The sequence below is a fragment of the Lagopus muta genome, chromosome 1 (genome assembly GCF_023343835.1).
Source record: "Lagopus muta isolate bLagMut1 chromosome 1, bLagMut1 primary, whole genome shotgun sequence".
Classification (NCBI taxonomy): domain Eukaryota; kingdom Metazoa; phylum Chordata; class Aves; order Galliformes; family Phasianidae; genus Lagopus; species Lagopus muta.
Genome location: NC_064433.1, coordinates 91917582 through 91939113, shown reverse-complemented (window position 1 = coordinate 91939113; position 21532 = coordinate 91917582). Strand labels below are relative to the sequence as shown.

General features: G+C 50.3%; 1 protein-coding gene across 4 annotated transcripts in view; it reads right to left on the bottom strand.

Moving 5' to 3' along the window:
- Positions 1–21532, bottom strand: part of IGSF3 (immunoglobulin superfamily member 3) — a 171671-nt gene that overhangs the window by 63622 nt on the left and 86517 nt on the right. For 2 of the 4 annotated variants that reach the window (XM_048955648.1, XM_048955657.1), the window contains exon 1: positions 13689–13810. The exons of the other annotated variants lie outside the window; for them this stretch is intronic. In XM_048955648.1, the coding sequence (XP_048811605.1) occupies positions 13689–13749 (61 nt within the window). In that variant the 5' untranslated portion in view covers positions 13750–13810. Of the gene's footprint in view, positions 1–13688; positions 13811–21532 lie in introns of those variants that run through there. 4 annotated transcript variants of the gene reach the window in all.

Sequence of the window (21532 nt, the reverse complement as noted above, 5' to 3'; positions counted from 1 at the left end):
CCAGTTCCTTCAGCTATCCATCCCCAAATCATTTCCTTACTACGAAGAGAGACTTAGCAATAATATCTTAGATACAAAAAAAATTCAAAACCCCGATAACAAATTCCATTGATGCACACTCTTCTCCATCTGTCCCACTGTCCCCAGTAGCCACACTGCTCCTCCAGCACTGTGGTGGGGTCCTTTGGCACAGGCTCTGTGTTTGGTCCTCCCTCCCTTTTTAGTGCACAGTTTTGTAGAAGTAGCACAGCAAGAAGTTATGAAGTGTGATATCTAGAAACAAACGCAGCCAAGAGCAATCTCTCCTGCTTCCTCCTGGTATGCAGAAGAAACATTTGTGCCCCTCAGCCACGGCCATTAGCATGAAAGAATACCCAATTTGCAAGGCAATGCTGACACCTTGTACCTCTTCTTCAGCAGAAACAGCTTTCAGGTAAACAGTAAATTAAGTTATCCCCAAAGTCAAGTGTACTGTCTAAAAGCATTCAGTTCTTTAAATAGATTTTCCCATCCCACCAAAAAGGATCACAAGAATGCAAAATGTGGCTGCACAACAGCAGACAGCTTCCATCTTTTCCCCCCTAAATTCTCCTGGGTTCCACTTTGTGCTCTATTTGTCAGCAGGGTGCCAGGATGCTGCTTCTTGAAATTTCTGCAATTTAGTTACAGACCCTACCTGAAAGACAGATACAGATCAGGGGAGATTCTTCAGCTATTCACTGCCTCGTACTGCTAATTAATATGTCAGAACTCTTCAGCTTCTTACACTATAATTTATTAGTTTGGCATGCTACAGAGACTTCCAGCAGTTGTCACCAAATTACCAAGGTTCCCATTTAAAAAGGGAGGACAGGTGCTTTCTGTTATTTGGGAATTAAAACAAAAAAAGGGGGGGAGGGGGATGCAGTAATTTACATTACTATTGCTTTCAGCCTGAGAGAAAGGCACAGTCCTTCCCCTACACCCATTCATAATATGATGCTATCATCGAGGACAAGGAAGGAGAATCAGATGCAATTCCCCACTCTGGGGAGGAACCACTCCCTGCACCATGACACACTGGGGCCACCCATCTGGAAAGCAGCTTCACAGAAACAGCCCTGGGGGACTTGCAGACACCAAGTTGAACGTGACCCAGCAATGTGCCCTTGCTGCAAAGGTATCCCGGTATTCTGGGCGGCATTAGACAGCAGGTGGAGGGAGGTAATGCTTCCTCTCTGGTCAGCTGGTGAGGCTGTTTGCAATGCTGGATGTATTTCTGAGTCTCCCACTACACAGAAACAAACTGGAGAGCATCCAAAGAAGGGTCACAAATATCACAAAGGGACTGCAGCACCTCTCCTACGAGGAGGCTGAGAGAGTTGGGGTGGATCAGCCTGGAGAGGAGGTGACTCAAGAAGGATTTTACCAATGTGCACAAATACCTGCAAAGAGGATAAAGCCAGGCTCTTCTCCTTGGTGCCCAGCGCCAGGACAAGAAGCACTGGGCACAGATCAGAGCACCAGGAGGTTCACTCTGAACATCAGGAAGCACTTCTGTGCTGTGTGAGTGATGGAACACTAGCACAGGCTGCCCAGAGATGTTGTGGGGTCTCCTCCTTGAAGATCCTCCAAGGCTGTCTCCAGGGTGCTGGGCAGCCTGCTCTGGATGTCCCCCTGCTGGAACAGGAGTTGGACCGGATGGACACAGAAGTCCCTTCCAGTCTCAGCCATGCTGTGATGGACACTCAGATGGGATCGCATTCACTGCTGGTTGCATTTCATCAGCAGCTGCAGAACCTCACGAGCCCTGCCATGGAGCAGCACCTTTAGGCAAGCCAGGAGGCGAGGGCAGGCCATGCTGGCAACCTGCATAGACCCTGTGGCACTGCACCAGGTGAAGCAGCGCTCTGGAGCTGCTTGCTGCAGGCTGCTCCCAGGCACACTGGAGAAAATAAAAGGGCTCTGAGGCACCGCTTTCAGCAAACAGCCCTAAGAGCAAGGGACTTAATGAAGCCTAGCTTCCTCTGCCAACAGGAGGGAGGCTGTCTCTAAGACTAATGATGCAACTGGAAGTTTCGGCTGAGGCTTCTGTCGCGCTGGCACAGTAATTTGGAGGCACAGCTAGAGCCCATGAAGAAAGGGGTCTCCTTCGGTCCCATCACCCCCTTGCACTCAGCTACCTCCTCTTCACAAAACCTGTAGGAACTCGTTTATCTCCAAGCTCTCTACTTCTGTCATATTTGCCTGAAATTGGCCAAAGGGCTCCTAGGTTATCCAGGAATGGGAGGCAACACGATCAGATAAGCCATGATTCTCTGAGAAACCACCCTGAGGAAACCAAACTAGGAGGTGGGAATCACACAACAAGGAGAGCTAAGGCAAGGTGGAACAAGAAGAAGGGCTTTGAAAGACAAGCATCTTTCAATTGACAGGGCAGAGGGGGAGGAACTAATTTAAGAGTTCACAGGAATGAGTAGAAAGCACAAAGAGGTGAATAAATTTCAGAGGCAGAAACAGATAGGAAGTGCTGCAGCGTGAACAGAAAGACAGGCGGGCACGTGCACATACATAAGTGCTCGAGACAGAGGTCAAGATTTTGGCTCAAAGGGAAATGTGAAGCCAGTTGTAAAGCCAGCAGAGGCTGGTCCAACTTTATCAGTGGATAACATTACCCTGAGACAGAGACTCCAGGAAGAGGTGGGAAGGGTCACATAGAGAGCCCCCTGAAGCCTGAAAAAAACAGCCACAAACAGTTCTGAGGCTGAGAGAAGAATACTCACAAAGACGTGAGAAAGGCTCTCCAGGACATGGAGAAAATTGGTCCAGAAAGAACAGACATGGTTATTGCGTGGACTACTGCTAAGGAAGATAGTGTTGGAGCATCACTGAGATACACAGCAGCAGGGGCCATCACAAAAACCGTTGCAGTGTAAATCATGGAGACAGAATAAACTGGCAGAGATCTGGGCTGGGAGGTAGAGCTCCAGACACAGTACCCCATGGGGCTTGCAGAAACAGAACAGCTGCTGAAGGAGGAGGGGATAAAGCAGCTTTGCACTGACAGAGGGATGCTCTGAGTAACAAAGCGATGGCAGACACAGGAAAATGAGCAGGAAGCCTTAAGGAAAACAAAAAGGTTAGAAAAGTCTACATTTGGCAAAGGCACGGAGAAGAGGAGCAGAGGATGAACAACCAGGTCAAGGCAGGCTTTGATCTGCATACCAGACCTCTTGGTACCAGTTGGTACCATTTAAGGAACAAAGCTGAAGGTGGAAAAGGTGCTGCCCAAGGCAACCATCACTAGCGTCACCCAACAAAGCAGGACAAGTAAAAGCATCTATGAAGAACACTGCAGAGAGCAGGAGCTTTATACTCTCTGTGATGGTGAGGTCAGCGTGCCCAGGAGACTTAAGCCAGCGCCATGTCACTGTGTAACAGCAGGAGCAGAGGCAGCAGATGGTGAGGACAGGAGAGAGGGTGGGAAGTGTTCTGTGGGTGGGGGCAGGTGCCACTGCCTCAGTGGTGTGAATAGCTAAGGGATACATACCGATGGAAGATAAGGGGGAAAAATCAACAACAAAAAATTAATCCAGCACGCATGAATGATGGTTGTGACAGGGAGGGGAAAAGCAGAATGACCCAAGGGTACCCAAAGGGTAGAGTAGTGTTGGCTGAAAACCAGGACGAGCTTAAGCCCAGCTGAGCACTGACAAGCCAGGCACCTGGCTGCTGCAAGCCGGATGCAGGGGGGAAGGACCCCAGATTAACCAATAGCTTCTGATGCACCAGAAGGACCCCAGCCTCCAGCACCACCCCAAGAGCTGGTGTTGGAAATAAGATGCAGAAAGGGACATGCCCTCCATAACCACAGCCACTATGGGCTCTTGATGGATAGAGGGAATCCAGAGAAAGCTGCAGGCTGGATTTTTTTAGGGTGGCAACATCAGCTCAGCCACACCACAGCTTGGGAGGCACAAGCCCAGGGGTCCTCCTGCCGTAGCACTTCTCAGCATCCATGTGGCACGGCTGAGATATGCTCCAAACACAACATTTGTCATTGCAACGAGAGCAGGCCTGCTCCTTCCTACAGCTGCAGGCTTATCTGAAGGCTTGGAAGAAAGCACAGCCCCAGCCTCTGGGTATAGACCACACATCTCAGAGTAGCTGAGCATCATGTCACTTTAAACACAAAATCTTTTCCAATCAACTGCAGTAAGGGTGATGAGCAGGAGACAAACTCCCCCTCTGCCGATACGCAGCACTGGCCGTCCTGCTGGCTTAGCTCCCTGACAAGCAGATGCATGCACAAGTTTTGATCTCCAGCTACGTATTTAGCAGAGCCTGGTGGCTTCTGATCAGGGAGTTAAGGGAAAGCTTACACAGCTACCAGGGAGAGAGGCTTTTCATTTATCTGATTTCAACGTGCTCATGTTATCAGAGTCTAGAAGAATTCAATTAATGGGAATAAAACTCTTATTTGATGCAAGTCAGGAATGGTTCCCCCTGCCTGCCTGTAAATAGCTATACCCTTGAGATTCTGCCCTGATTATGAGCCTTAGCAGCTACTGACAGATACCAGCTGAACAGACACAAGGACCACACCAAAACAGTACATCTACCAGAGCAGTCACAGACTGATGAACATGGTGGAGACCAGCACAAAGCTGGGGAGAAGACAGGGAGGAAGAGTACCACAGAGACCTCCAATAGCATGAAGCTGGGGGCTGAGCTTATGGTGTTTGGGAGTTATTGTTCAGTAACTTTTACCATACCTCTAAAATGCTCCTTCCTTCTCGCCTAGAGAAAAGACCAGAAGCCACCAGAGCAAGCAAAAGGGAAACTGGACACAGCCACGTGGGGAAGCAAGGACAATGCTACTGGTTATACAGCATTACAAAGCATATCTGAGCGTGAAGGGAAGCATGGAAAAGGCAAGTGAGACTGCAAGCAATTAAAAAAATGCAGCTGCACAAAGCAGAGACCAAATACATGGTGATTTCCCACCTGCTCTAGCACTGATGATCCACTCTGCAAGGGAAAGACTTGATCCCAAGCTTCCACCAGGTAAAGGAGCATAAGCATGACCCAAACCACCTTCAAGCCATAAAGGCAATGCAGGGCTGACAGGCTCCATCAGGCCACCAGGACAACCCTAGCACAACAGTGGGTCAGATAAACCCATCCAGGTCAACCACCAGCACCATGGAAGAGGGAGGAAGAACCAACACTGACAGCAATACATGCATACAAGATTTTTACCCAGCTAACCTTCTTCTAAGGTTGGTCGTTTTTAGAGGAAACATAAAAAGTAACAGTACAAATGACCGAACCAGTGTAAACTAAATACACAGTGCAAAGTTCTTCTTAGGTGAAGATTTTTCTTAAAATCCTGCCATGGAGACAATCATGGTTCCAGGCACCAGCAGCGCTTGTCCTAGGAGATTTACCCAATGTTTATTCAATGCACATTTCACTAAAACATGCATTATTACATCCAGCCAGGAGACCAAGCAAACATCCATAATTTCATTTGACACCTCCTAGCTACGCTGCTCTGACAAAAGCAACCAGAGGCATCCAGTGCTACTATGTGCCAAAGAGAAAAGAAACTTCAACTATCTCGCTAAGCCACTTCTACACAGCAAGAGGAATCACAGCCTGAGCTAGTCAGAATCCATCCGTTGCTTAGTGCAGCACCAATAATACCTCCCTCCTGGCTGCGTACTTGGGAAACACATGTAGGTGTTCCTGCAGCCTTCTTATTCAGAAACCTCAGGAACTCTTCCTCCTCTTCCCTAAGGGAAATTCAAGGCATTTGAGGTTTAACAGCTGCAACAAACAGTCTCCTCTCGCAAGAGAAAATATTCAGGAACAAGATAACAAGAGACACGGTTACAGAAACAGGATGAAAACACAGAAAAAGCCTCTAGGGTCTAAGCACTGCCCTAATGACTGCCGACTGCTTCTCAGAAAATCAGAATTCAAGTATACAGCTCTCATCACTGCTCATAGATCAAATAGGAATGGCAAGATGCAAACGCTGATGCCTGCAAGAGGTAATCTAAGCCACCGTTTGTGAGCAACCTGCTAGCAACACCACAGCCCCTGCAAACACAGAAATATCTGCAAATGCCCTTGATCTTGCATTCATTCCCCAGTAGATTACTGTGCTTAACCCAAACATCCCTACTTCTCGGTCTATGGGAGTTGAGAGCACAGTCTTTATTACACTTCATATGGCACAGGAATATATTCTCTATTCAAATTTGGTTGCAGATATAAGAGAGAGGTTAAAAAAAAAGGTTAGAAGGGAAATAGTGCCAGCTACGCTCCTTTATAATAGCTTTAAGAAAATTATTTCACTTAACTCACAGCCAAGAGGCACAGCAATTGTATAAAGCCAACTCAAAATTAGCAAATACATTTTGCCTCTACACCAGAAAAGAATGCAGATGCTAAATACATTGTATAGACATTGAAGTGTCATCAAAGCAAAGAAAGTAAAAATAGCAAAGTTATCTGTAAGTTGACTGCTAAGCAAATGGATTTTCAAAAATATGCTTTCAAATACGACACCCTTTTCTAGGAGCTGCAGACGTTCATTTAGCTTTGTTAATTTCTCAATTCTTTCTTTTGATAATTTATTTTTGGCCTCATACAGTTGAACACGCTATCGTACTTCCCAAGAAGCCTCTCTGCACCCTACCCGTACTCAACACTCTCAGGCACGTATTGAGAATAATGCAAAAACTGGTGCTCATCATTGCAGAGCATCCTTAATATGGCATTTCTAGCATCACCTACACGCATTCCCTCTACGTGAGACCATCCATTGGAAAACTGGATTCCTGCTGCCTTCCAGCTTCACTCTACCCCCTCCTCATCAACCCTATGGATCTCACTGGCCTTCATGGCTCTGTGGGTGGCTTTCAGGACTGACAACCTCTTCTGACAGGCAAGTTTCACTTTCAGCACTCCTAACATCAAGAAGTGGTACACCTTTTTTCCTTTCCAAACCACTGCCTGGAGGAAGAGATCAGATGTTACCACCTGAGGAAGAGCCTTAGTTGAAGGAAACATGAGCAGTAGAGCCAGGCACTGCTCCTACTGTGTCTCCCAGTGGGTATGTACCTCCTGATGTGCTGAAGAGCAGCCAATAGCCCAGCCCTCCTCCTCCAGGAGCCACGTGTCAAATCTGGGCTGCCCTTCCTTGGGAGCACATTTCCAAGGCTCCAAGCCATTACATCCAGATCATTAGGATGCTTTTAGCAGTGTATTCCAGCAGGTCTGCTAGTGCAGCTATTAGGTGTTGGATACACAGTAAAACTCCTCATGCTCACCCCCTCTTCTCCATATCCTCCAAAACAAGCCATCCAAAAGATGATGACAGCCTGACACTCGAAGCACCCAGATTTCCATCCAGATGGAAATCCAGAGCCAGGAGAGCCTCTCCAAAGCACAGCTACCCTAGCTCAAGTCAGCCTCAGGTGGCACAGCCACACATCAACTTTGCCCAGGGGGAAAGCAACCTCCCTCCCAACACCTCCACTTTCAGCCAAGCATAAATCTGAGTAATTTCTTCACTAAGTGCTGCCCTTCCTGCTGTGGGTACAGTAGCTCTCAGGCAGCACACAGCAGCTCAGCTCACCTAGGTCTGCCTTCCGTACAGTACGGAGCAAGGGCTTGGCGACTTACAGCATTTGGCAGTTACACGATCTGGATTAGATTTAACTGCTGACTAGCTCGTGGCATGGGACTGATTAGATAGAACTGCTCTCCATGTGCCAGCGACCCGCAGATCAACCACGCATGGGTAAAAAAGCATGCCGCACAGCTCCAAGAAAAAATTTGTCTCCTCTGCTCCTAACACTGACTGTGAAATCAATCAGAGCACAGCAACCTACCATGCTACACTCCCAAGGTGTTTAAGAGTGGCCTGCTTGGTTAATACCAGCAGGCAAACCCGTGGCCTCAGCTCCATGCTTTTCTCCCGACACACTAGGATTTGCATGCTGTGGTCCCACCGGGCACCACAGTGACAGGATCCTGCAGGAGCTGCCAGGACACTGTGCAGGCAAGGGGCAGCCAGCAAAAAGCTGAGTGGCAGCACAAAGCCAGCCAGCACCTCATGGTGTCCGTGCTCTCCACTGCAAAGCGCCTTAACACCCGGCCAGGCAGCTCAGCAGCAACCCAGCAGGATTAGGCAGCAGAAGACCGGCTGGCAGGAGCCAGGCAAAGAGCACAGGGAAGATGGAACAGCCAAGAAGCAAGGGCTCTGTGTGGAGGAGGAAGGGAGCAGCACGTGCTGAGCCAGAGAGATGAAATGATAGGGTAAGAGGAGGCAGAGCAGTCTGAAAGCACACCGGAGATAAACGCATTCAGATAATTGCTTAGAAGGGAATAAATATTAGTAAGTACTATAATTACCACGAACACTTTACAAAGCCGTATGAAGAAACATGACTAGAAGAAGGGCTGGCACACATGCTTGTTGGGAGCTCCTATTTCAAGCTTGCAAGAAAGAACCAATGAGGCTCGACACCTGGGCTGGTAATTTTGGGCTGGCAGCCAGCCACAGCCCGTCGGCTAGATCCAAGTACTGGTAACCAGAGTTAATAAGTGCCAGACTCCAGCAGCAGGGCTTTCTGGAGCACAGAGCTCCTGGACTACTTCCGACAACAGCCTCCAGCCTTCTCCCTTGGCTCTCACCCCAGCCTGGCTCCACCTGTAGAGATGCAGTGAGACCTGGGCAGAGACCTGCGGATGTGGCAGAATGGAAGCAGCAGTTGTCCATACAGTAAAACCTCAACTTACCCAAGCAATCAAGTCCCCATACCCATGCCCATGCCCTCTTGAGCCCTTCTTTCCTTATGAGACAAACAAAAAAAACTTTGTTTTATGGAAACTCAGGGCCTCACCCTCAGGTCTCCATTACTCTGAAGACCTCAGAAAACTCCCGTTTAGCTCAGCAGCCTGGCTCAGTGCCAAGCTCCTCTCACATTTAGCTCTGCAGAGTCCACAGAGCAATGCGTCTACCTCACCCTGCTCCCAGCTGCCTCTAACAAGTTTATCAGCCTCCAGACAAAGGCCAAAAGCCATAAAAGTGACAGTGTGCCGCAGGAAGGGACATCAGGGACACAGCTGGGGGTGAACCGATCGCCAAGGAAACAAACAAACAAAATCCCCAGAAAACCTAGACACGCCTCCCGTTTCCACTCTTCCCCTGTAATCACAATGGCTCCAGAAGGGAATTTATTTGCTGGAAAACAAAGCAATCCGCATACGGTCAATTTTGAACTAGAAGTAAAACCAAACCACAAAATACACCACTTGGCGACACCACAACAGCTATGCATCCAAATCACCTCCAGTCACGTCAGGCCCTGATGAGCTGTTTGCAGGGCTGCAAGAACAAAACCCAGAAGGCCAAGCTGACCAAATTTTACAGTAGCACTAGCGTTGCTCATGGCTACACCTCACTCCTCCCCTTAGTGCTCTAGCTCAGAGTATCTCCCATCTCTGCTCACTCCTCCACGTCACCATGGCTTGCCTATTCCTTCCCTCTGGGCCTGGAGGAGACATGCCTGCGAACACCAAGGAGACAATAATGATGGAGTGACATTGGAAAGGAGCAGCCATAGAACCAGTGCTGCTTTTAAGCACTTGTGCAAGTGAGGCAGAGACACAGAGTGGCAAAGCCTTTCCCTTTTCGAGAAAACCTTCCCATCCTTTTACAGAGGTGGTTTGGCTTTGTGATGTTATTGAATTACTCTCAGGTTATTGAAATGCAACTTTAGCAGCAGCTAGAAAGGCAAGATTTTCTTTTGTCTCCTTGCCATTTACTACTTAAGCTTTTTGTCATTAGGTGGTTTACTGACACACCTCACTGGAACACACTCTCAGCACACTGATGGAGGCAGAGTGAGCAACAGGTTCAAGCTGACAATGACACACAGGCATGCAGCCACTCAGGACTCACAGCAGACAGCTGCAGACTCTTTGCTTTGTGATTTGCTCAAGCCTCACTTTATCTAGAGAGGAATCAGCCTCTGCAGAGCTGATAGGAAACAGATGCTGAATGTCACCAGACATTTAGCCAGAGAACTACTCCTTAAGAGTATGCTATACGAAAAGAGATGGCAATATAAAAAACAGTGTCGAAACATATTTAGCAGGTTATCATTATGGGGTATTTAGTAACCCGAAAGCCAGAGGCAAATCATAATACTGTAGTTTTCCAGACACTGGCTGGAGGGCTGAACATCCATGGTATGAGCAGACAAGTCGCACTGCGAGCTGAAGAGCCCTAGCAACAAGAACACCACCCAGTTGTGCTTGAAAAGCGTTCCTCTTTCTTTCAGGCAGTTTTCCCAGTGCGGTAAGTTTGTGGGCAGGGTCTGCAGATAGCCATCCATCACACAGCAAGGAACACACTTCCAGGCTACAGCACTCTCCAGTTCATCTGAGTTCCACTAGCCAAGATACCTCTGGCTTCATACCAGCCTGTATAACCTTCAGGATAATGGCTGGACCAGGATTGATTATGTAGGGGTACCAAAGAAGGCCAAGACATGGGGAAGGAAGGAAGGAAGGAAGAAAAGAAGAAAACAACAAACCACAAGAAACAAAATACATATCTGGTCCTATAAATTCATCAAGTCCCCCAACGCTGCAGAACTCTGCTTCCCAAACTCTCTGTGACCCTCTCCCCCGCAATGACCATGCGTCTCTTTATTCTGCCTTTCACTTTAGTTAATGGGTCTGGTACAAACGTTTCAAGTATGCATTCGATTTACAATAAAAACTGCTTTAATAAAGAAATCTAACTTGACGGAAGGTCAACTATGAGACAACAATTTGTTTTAAAACAAAACCTCCTGTGTAAATAAACAGGATTTGCTGGGGCCTCAGGAGATCATGCAGCCTGGCCAAGCAGCCCGGCCAAGGCATAAAGGAGAGAGCCCCCCCACAAGGAGCCCCATTTGGGGATGGCAGGAATAACATGAGAGTGGAGCCTGCCAGCCCAGTGCTGGTGGCTGAGGTAGGCATACAGCCTCTGCTAGGCAGACAGACTAGACTGGGTTTGGAGACACAGGACGCTGTGCAAAGGCAGCACAGCCACATCCTGCCTTGAGTCCTGCAGTACATACCTAGAGGCAAGAGAACACAATGCAATGGCAGTATAGTCTGCTTGCAAAAGGAAGCTCCGAGCACACGCAGATGGAGCAAGCATGATCTTGGCCACCAAAGCTAATAACGCATCTGGGAGCAGATGAGGTGCCACTGATGCTCCGAAGCTGCCAGCTTTGGTACACACAAACAGCCCCAAAGCTCGCGTGGGCAAACACCCACTCTGCTGCCTTCTTTGCCAGCAGCAGCGAAGCTGGGGGAGCAGCAGCAGTGTGCTCTGGCAATGCTCTGCTGCTCCCCAGGCAGCGAGCTCTGGTAGCAGACAGACCTTCAGCTCATCCCTTGTCTTTTCTGGAGTCACCCCTGCATCATTATTCCCTCCAACATGCCATTTACAAGTGCTCTGCAGTTTCAAGACCTTCCGCAGGCTGTACTCCCCTCCAGGAATCACAAATAAATCACCAATTACTATGCATGAATAGAGAGAGGAAGAGGGTAATGAGTCTATGTACATATATACATATGCAATGTTTGAACACAAAGAGCCGTAAATTGCATTCACAGGTGGCATTCTGGATACTGCCAGAGCCTCACAGACAGAACTATTCATAAACCAGTCACCAACATGAATGGATTCAGCGTTCCCCAGAAGCCTATTGTGTTTCCTATATATTACACCATAAATATGAGTAGCATCAGACTTTACATCCCTGCAACAAAAAAGAAGGTAAATCTTGTGGCTACATGCAGGATTAGCACTGGCTGGCACGAGTATTAATGGTCTCCTCGCTGCATGAGGGTTATTTACAGCACTTGCTCTGTGTTCCCATTTTGTGCTCGCTGTGATGAAGTGCCACTTGTTTAGAGAACCCTGTAACAAACATCGCAGCCAGAGGGGAAGAAGCACAGCAACCTACCCACTCTATGCCCACACACCAGATGTGGTTGCCGAGCCCTGGGTTGGCAGCTACACAGGTCCCGTTAACGCTCGATGCATTCCATCAAACCGTCCGCTGATTCCTTCCATAACCGCCACTCCTCTCTCAGTGATTTTGATGAGTTTGCAAAAGGGGGCACAAAAACTGAGTTGTATTTCTTGTATGCTCAGCCCACGGTACCCTATCCAGGCAGCCTAGCAGCAATGTGAACTTGGTTGGAAAGCTGCAACCCCTTTACATCCAGCTGGACCTCTATGTTATGAAACGAGGCTTTTTTCCTCTCCCCCAGCCAATCCATTACGCCTCAGTTGTACACACAGCACCCAAAGCACTGAGTGCAACGCAAGGCTCTGAGTTGCATGGCCCCGCTCTTGTTGAGACTGTCAGCTTGGTGAATGCACACTGGCTGCCTATGGAAACCCAGGTGAAAGCACCCAAATGCAACTCGACATGGCCAAGGGCTGCCCAGGAGTGCCCCTTGCTACCATCCTGAGGAAGCCTCGGGCCGAGCAATGCCCTCTGCTGCTACATCAGTGCATCGGCCGGGTGCGCTGGGACACCCAACCGCTCACTCCATATTAGGAGCGCTTAATCCAGCACACTGTTATTGTTCTTCAGCCAGAGAGAGCTCTGGCGTGCAGAGGCAAAGCAGTGAGCATCTGCTGCCCAACTACACCCGTTTCATGGGCTGGGTGGGCACTCGGCTAAACTTAGCTGTGAGATGGTTGGTATCTGGGGGAGCTCCTGTTAGGGAAGTTTGAGCCCTCTCCAAAACCATCTCAAAGAGCCTTCTCTCTCTCATACACACTTCCCTGAGGAAAGGCAGCAGCATGAGAAACCACATGCAGGCGTGCACAAGCACAAATTACAGATGTGGAAGCACGGCTGCAATTCTAGTGAAGCTGTCGTTTTCAAATTGGCAGGGCAGGTACGTGACAGCTTCCCGGGCAGGGGAAGCTGCCAGCCCTGCTCCTGCTCCAGCAGCATGGATGAGAGGAGGAAATCCCCCCTACAAAAAGGCAAATCAGAACAGCTCCGAGGTGACTCCACGCACGCGGGCAGCCCCAGCATGAGGGTGCTTTCCGCAAACGTTCCCACTGACTCATGGGCACCGAGCCAGGCTGACAGCCTGCCGCAAAGAAAGGCGTTCTGATCGCCTCGCGCTCTGCCGTTCCCAAACCCGTTGGGAGGGAACCTCCGACAGCGGGACCGAAAGGGACGCGTAACACGCTGGCGCCGCGGGACGGGACAAGGCACAAACGGCAGCGGGACAGGGAGAGGGAACTGCCGGAGGAGTTCGCGGAGACGGCACAAAGCACTCCAACCGCGTTCCGCCGGAGCGAGGACCGCCCGCCCTCCCTCCGCGTTCACTCCGCTCCGGCAGAACGCAGCGGAGGGCCCTCGTCCGCCCGCACAGATCTGCCAGTCCCTCCCGGGGCATCTCCTCTCGAGCGCCCGCCCGCTCTCACACGGGACCCCCTCCCTCGGCGGCGATGCCGGCGGTGGAGACGCAGCCCCGGTTCTACCCGCACGCACACGGAGGTGCTCCCCTCCTTCCCCCGCCCGCAGGACCGCGGCACCCCGCGGGCCAGCCGCTCCTTGAGGTCCCGTCCCTCCCGCCCCGCCGCCGCTACTTACCGAGGAGGAGGACGAGGAGGAGAAGCAGCAGCGAGACTAGCGGCGGCCGCGCGGTCCGCATGGCTGCGAGGCTCGGGGGCGGCCGCCCTTACCTCCCGCCGCGGGGCGCCGCGGGCCGCCGGTAGCCGGGGCGGGCGTCGCGCCGGGCCCGGCGGCACAAAGGGAAGGCGGCGGGGCCGGCACGGGGAGGCGCCAAGGCGGGCGGGGGCATCGCCCCCGCAGCGGGGCGGCCGCCGCGCCTCCCCTCCTTTCCTCCCTGCCCGCCGCCCCGCTCGGCTTTCTGGGGAAGAGGCGGGAAGAGAGCGAAAACCCTCCGGGAGGTTCGGGAGGAGGCGGAACGGCGGCCGGAAGCCCTCACGCCGAAAAGTTGCGGAAATCAACGGAGAGCAGCACCCAGCCGGCCCGCCGCCCTCACCTGCCCGCCCGGCTCTGTGCCGCCGCCGCGGGGTGCCCGGCGCTTCCTCCGCGCCGCCAAACTCCGCCCCCGGCCCGCCCCGGCCCGCCCCGCCCAGCGGAGAGGCGAGGGTTGCGGCGCGGGGTCCCGGCGGCAGGGCGGGGGGAGCTGAGGCAAGGGTAGAGCGCGGGGACAACTCGGGTCTCTTTGTGTTCACGGGCTAAAAGCAGCCTTCGGGGGCTCGTCGGGAGCCGGCTTGCTGGGGAACGTCCTAAACGCTCCCTTTGTTCTGTGCGAAGCCGGCGGGGAGGGCCGAGTTTGGGCCGAGCCCGTCCCGCTGTCCCGGGGCCGCCGCGGTGCCTAAGGGGCGCTGCCCTGTGCCTACGCCGGGGCCGCGTCGAAACCGCATCCAGGAGGCTGCGAAATGCTCGAGTACGAAATGCTCGAGTACGGCTGTGCTGGGCGCTGGGGGTTGTGTGGTTTGTAAATTAAAGATGAACGAGAAAGCGCTTCTCAAGAGTGCAGATGTTTGACCGTTCCTGCAAACGAATTCCCCAGCTGCTCTCTGGCTCAAGAAAGTTGGATTAGAGACAGGGAGAGGTAGCGAGAGTGGAGCTGGGGTCCGCACAGACCTTCCCTGCCTGTGCACACAGCGCTGGATGAGGCTCTGGTGCTGTGTGTGCAAAGAGCCAGCCTGTCTGTGCCACACGAAGACAGGGCACAGCCCCGACCTCCTGCTGCCCTGAGGAGCTGTGCAGCAGGAGGCAGGAGCTGCCTAGGTTGCCATATGGACGCATTGCTATCCCCAGTGTGGCGGTGGTAGCAGATCCAGCGGCAGCCAGCACTCGGTGACCCAGCAGATTCTGTTCCTGCAGGCTAATAGCGTTAAGCTGTGACATTTTCCGAGTGGGAGGTTTAATTTGCAGCTCTGTCATGCGCTCGGAGCGGAGGAGCAGAACGATGGGAGAGGTGTGGAGGAGAAAGGGTTAGCAGTGTCTTTGCACTGGAAATGAAGCTCACGCTTTGGCCCTTGAGCTTTAATTACATCTACGGTGCCTTCGAGTGAGAGTTGGAAAAGGAACAGGGTGTTGATAAGAGCGGGTGGAAAGTACTGCTGTGTTTGCCTTCTCTCTTAGGAGATAGTAGGGCTGAAACGTCACACAGGGGATCCAGCACATTCCTGTGTGGACAGATTATTTCCATCTTGGAATGGAAACAGAGGTACGATTCAGGCGAGTTGCCCAAGCAGGCAGGGCAAGGCCAGGAGCAGTGTGCTGCTTTCCTAGTGCTGAATGCACATCCCTCACCAGCAGAGCCTGTTGCAAGGGAATTCAAGAGGAATTTAGGTGCGTTCTTGCTATTTACAGCACATGTGTGAGCACATGTGTGAGCACAAAAATGCCCCGCGAAAATGTTATCACAGACACACTGAACATCCACATCCCCTTCTCAGAGCTCTGGCAGGGTATTGCATTAATGCACGGGAACAATAAAAATGTAAAAAGAGCATGGAAATGACATTATAGCATTATAAGATTAATCCAATTCCAGTCGAATTAGATTACAATAAGAACTGCATTTGCTAAAGTCGATTAATGGGAACCTGTGTTTCCAAATTTTCATCACCTTTGCTCTTGTTCTTCCGCTTGACCCCAATAACAAAAAAGGTGTTGGTGTACATCCAAGCACTTCAGAGGGCTCTGCAGTCTCTCCCTGATCTTTGGAGAAAAACCCAATCCCCTACCCTGTATCTGTGAGGAACTGAGCCTCCGCTGGGGCTCAGCTGGCTGTTTCTAGATGCTGGTGGGGCTCCCATGTCCTGCAGATGCCCATCCACTCTGGGCTCCATTCCCATGCCTGGAGGAGAAGGAACAGGATGGCTGCCTCTCAGACAGGCATGTGCAGCACATGGTGATCATGAGGAAGCTTCCCAGGACAATTGTGCCATTGAGAAGCGCCTTCCCCATGGCAGCCAGACTGTTTAGGTCAGGCCATGTGCATGCTCTTTGGTAGGAGGATGCTGCAATAGTATTTGCAGTGAGGAGCTGCATCCTTTGCCCTGGGAAGCAAAGTGACATCATTGCCCCAACTCCATGTGCTCTGCTCACCCAGGTAATGGCAGCAGAGCATGGCAAAATGCAGTCTTGGCTCATGCCAGGCCTGTGACTACGTGATTTGTCCCAAGACCATAAAAGAAGATCCACAGCAGTTGTGGTCTTCAGGCTCGAGGACATGCATGGGAGAGGTCATGATCCGGTCCAACCTCCCCTGCCATATTGCTGAAGGGGAGACAGGAGGCATACCAGAGCTCAGGGCTACGGTGGGGAGGGATAGCCACAGCAGGGAAGTGGTGAAATCACTACTTCTGGAGGTGTTCAAGGACTGTGTGGATGTGGCACTGAGCGATGTGGTTAGTGGGCATGGTGGGTGTGGGGTGGTGGTGGGACTGAGAGATCTTAGTGGTCTTTCCAACCTTGTTGATTCTGTGATTCTATGATTTAGCTGGACTGCAATGTTGCTGAAAACATTTTCTCCAGATCTTATTTACGTTGCAAAGTTTTCAACATCGGTTTCACCCAGAGGAAAAAGAAGATATTTATATTTAATGGCCAGCATTTAAACTGCTTTAAAACGATCTGAGAGGCTGCAGTTGGAACAGAGATAAAACGCTAACTGCCCTGGCACGTGGCACGGCACTGCCATTGCAGGAAGGCTGGCATTGATATTTGGGTGCAGCACAGCTCGGGTGTGTGCATGGCACCAAGGCAGCTCCCTGGCTGCTGGTGAAGAGGGTTCCCATTTGTACTCTGGACAGAGGGATGAGGAGAGACAGAAGGAGGGAAAAGCACAAAACCCTATGTATAGATAGATAACACGCTTCCAGATTTCCAGGACATCTGTCAGCAAGCACCAGAGTGTATGGCAGCTAATCCCTTTGCAGATTTTCTTTAACTGTTGCTTGACAGAAGAGTACGCCAATTATTTCATAAATGTCCCCACGTCTGAAGTGGCTTCTCTGCCTGGGGTTATGATCTGTCTGTGAGGCAGGCGTGACGCTACCGGCTTGGGAATGCTGCTAGGGAAACGTCTCGCTGAGTGATGTGCAGCGACCCCCAGCATGTGCCGAGCTCGGAGTGTTTGCTGGAAATGAAAAAGTCCAGAGGTGAGGAGGCTGCTCAGCTGCTTTCTAATTCTACCTGCCAAAAGCAAGCTCGGGTCCCAGGTTCGTGACGTTCTGCAGGTTGATTTAAAGATTTCCCTGTGATTTGTGTGCATGCCAGAGTGAGACAGGTGAGTAAAGGACTGGATTCCAGCCTTGTGATTATTGGCAGAGCAGCAGTTTGTCTTTGTTTTCTTATTTTCACTGGGAAGAAAAGTGTCATAGAGAAATGGGCAAATAAGCATTCCCATCGTCAGCGTTTCTTAGGGGCAACCAGAAAAATAATGGATGTTTCATTAGCAAAAAGAAAAAAAAAGAAAAGAAAAGAACGCCTTTGCCAAAGTGACTTTTAGCCTCCCATTCGACAGGACTTTGAGCTCCTGGTCATACTTCACATGTATCCACAGAATCGTTTTGAAGAAAGAAAACTGATTGCCTGGCTAGATCTAATACTGTGGGACTCTGGGTGTGGCTGAATTCTTTCTAAACAGTCCTGGGCAACTGTACAAAAAAAAAAAAAAAAGAAGCAGTTTCTCTGCTGCTGTCATCTATCGTGAAACATTTCTTTCATCCAGTTAGCTATGATAAGCACTTTGATTGTTACTCTGAAAGAAGTATGTAATCATTAGGCTTCAGAGTCCACGCCTTCATTTCCGTGATTGAAGCCAATTCATAATTCATACTTCTCTCAATATTGGCCTGACAGCAGATTTTGGAAGATAGCAGCAACCTGCTTGCATTTTGCTGTGGGCGTTGGTCACCTTTATGCAATAACCAGGTGATTTGGGAATCATCCAGGAGGGAGAAGTCCAGGATGCCCTACCTGGTCTTCCAGGATTGTTTTGCATTTTACATGTGGGAATCACCACATACAACTTGAAGTATTTAAGAAAGCAGGAACAAAAGGCCAGGAATCTCACCTTCTGCCTGGATGCCTGAGTGTGAAATTTTAAGACTTGATCCTCTTGTTTGTCCCCTCCACCAAATTGTTCTTTCTTAAAAGGAAAAGTCCTAGGGGACCTGGCAGACAGCAAAATGAACAAGAACCAGCAACTCGCCCTTGCTGCAAAGAAAATTCGAATGGCACTACAGCTCAGATGGCTGTATTAGGGGAAGTGCTGCCAGCAGGTGGAAGGAGGAGATCCTTGTCCTCTGTTCAGCACTGGTGGGTCCTGTCCTGGCCCCCCAGTACAAGAGAGATCTGAACATACTGGAGAGACTCTCGTGAAAGACCAGGAAACTGAAGCATCTCTCCTATGAAGGGAAACTGAGAGCTGGGGTGGCTCAGCAGCTCAGCCTGAAGAAGAGGACTCAAGAGGGATCTTAGCAATATTTATGAATACCTGCAGGGATTCGGTACAAAGAGGACAGATCTAGGCTCTTTTGAGCATTGCCCAGTGGCAGGGTGAGAGGCAATGGGCACAAACTAGAGCACAGGAGGTTCACTCTGAACATCAGGAAGCACTTCTGTACTGTGCAAGTGACAGAGCACGGGCACAGGTTGACCAGAGTGGTTGTGGGATCTCCTCTGTGGAGGTCATGGTGCTGGGGAGCCTACTCTGTGACTGTAGTGCTTATGGAGAGCAAACAGGAGCAATGAAGGCTCCCAACTCAGTGACTGGTTTAGGATTCAGGTAGTCAGGAGCCCTGCTTTAGCTTTGATCTCAGCTCACCTCAGGGTTACAAAGCTTTGTGGTTCAATCCTTCCTCTTCAGCATTTCATCCCCCATTCGAGGAGCACAGCCCCGCAAGGCAGCCCTCTCCAAACATGAAAAGCTTGGTTCACTCAATTCCAACCCCAACTGCAAGCTCAGAACATGGGCAGCCGGGCACCTGCCTGCAGCACACAGCTTCTGCACCACTTTGCCTGTGACTCATCACCTCCGACTCCTCAGCTCCTGGAGTCTCCCAAGGGAGGCAGCAAGTTCTGTGCATTAGTGCTGTAGCCAGCTATTTTAAATTAGTGCACTGGCAGAGCAAACGCTGTCCTGCTCCTTGCATTGAGATGTTGGCAGCAGCTTGCCCAACCCAGACCCACTGTGCCCTTACAACAGCCAAGTGGGTAGGCCTGCAGGTGAAAAAGCAAACCTACATCTCCAGAACCAACTGGAGCCAGGGACACCTCCCTCACTTCTCTTTACTGTCATCTCCCACCCTTTTGAATTGGGAGAGGAGGCAACAGGTCTGCTGGATGCTCACTGCCAGGCAGATTTGCTGTCCTCAGCAAACATCTTTCCTGCAGACTTGTTTTAGGATAAGGTCACTAACACATCCTTCTCTGCTTTGGTTTCCACCCCAAGATGAAAAAGTAGCACTCACTGCAGCATTTCATGCACTTTCTGGCAAGTGCCCCTGCAGCAGAGGAAGAGCTGCCAGTCAGCGTGGTAGCACTTGGACTGATCTGTGTGGGTGCAGAGACAGAAGTCAGGTCTGATCCTAACCTTCTTCCAAGGCAGAAAGCAATCAGGAAAACATACCCAAAGCACTCTGTCAGAAATACACCAAAATGAGATGTTTGCAAATATATCACAGATTGGACTAAATGATCTTAGATGTCTTTTCCAACCTTGGTGATACTGTGTATGTGCTGAACAGACCAGCAACTGAGCCTAAGAAGGAACAAGGCAGAAGTGTTGCAATGCAATAAGAAGCTAAACTCCACTTCCACCTCAGTATGTAAAATACAGCAACGTTATAATGCAAACACAGCATCATCATGCTATTTCACAACTCACACCGATGGGATGGTCCTTCACGCTCATCACAGGATCTTCTCCATACCAGCAGGACATGAGTCATCCTCTTGCTGGGCAGTGGGGTGATCTTGGAAACCGTCATAGTTGTTAGGATCAACAGGCATGGAGTGCGGCCCCTGTGCACGTGGGGAGAGAAGGGAAAAGAAAATGCCCTGATTCACAGTTGTTGATCAGTAAGCAAAGTCACAACAGATGCATGTAGATAGAGGAGCATAAAGAAGCCATGAGGCAACATTAATCACTGTGATTAAGTTACTGATGTGTCTATGTTTGCAGTAACTTTGTTTACTTTTTAGTGGCCACACATGACAAGAACTCAGGAGGGATGTGAAAAGGATTGAGAACAGAGTGCTCAATCAAGGAATGTCTCCTCACTTGTCACACAGGTACAACCCAGAGGTGTTTGTTGTGCAGTGGCTTGAGTGCAGGCCATGTGCTGTGGGGCAGGGATGCCATACAAGGTATTAGTGGGGAGGACTGGGAGCAAGAACGGGCTGAGCTTAACATTGCTGAGCTTGAGATTTTGACGACCATCCCTAAAGAAACAACAAACAGAATTACATTTTAGGTTGGACTGGAGAAGATGGATGCAAAGAAGAGCAGCAGGATGATTTGTGATCAGATCTAAGACAGTGGTTGGAATTCTGTTGGTAGGTCAGGCTGGGTAGAGGAGACAGGACCTGTTCTGCCCTCTCAGAGCCAGGAAGCTGGCAACCTAAAGCAAGGCGGATTTAATCTGTATGGAAGCATTTCCACTTCATGTGCTTGTCACTGCCTGAAATGAAAGTGCCTGTATTGAGAGAGAGAAGGAAAAATAAGAAGAGCAGGATCCCCCTCTGTGTCTTCTGTGTCTTCCCCTCCCTCGCAGGTCAGCCATCAGCAGCCCTGCAGGAGGCATGTTGTTAAGTGAACAGCAGCAATGCTGCACCGTCAGCACACAGGGGTCCAACAGCTGCTTAGGGAAGCCATCAGCCCCCTCTGAGGGCAGCACATGAAGTTTTGCGGGGTGGAGCTTAGAGCAGGATATATGGGGATCAGTATTAAGAAGGACTCACTGTGCCCAGCTATCCCATTTGCAGTACAGCCCAGCAGTCCTGCCAAACAGCAAGAAGCATAACTAGGTAGAGCTTCCCAGAAGGGAAATTACAGTCCAAGTGCATTTTCTCTATAGGAAATCCAAAAGAAGGGAAAAAAGAAGCCCTTATCTATATTTATAAGATGAAGCTTTTCCTACACGAATAAACCTCTTAACACATTTTTCTGGGCACTGAGGTTATATATTTAATAGGTTTTTCTGGTATCACTTAAAAGTAGATCACCACCATGCAATGACGCCTGCTGCACTCTTTTTCTGGCATCCTCACTAGCTCCCTTCACCCGTGCCCCCAGTAACTGGAGCACCGAGTGTTATTCTCACCAGACTGCAAGAGAGGTTTTTCCTTTACTTAGGAACTTCTTCTGCAGAACTGCTTGATCACCTCCTTTTTTGACCCTTCTTCTAACAAAGCAGGGATATGACACTTCTTGGCAGGGG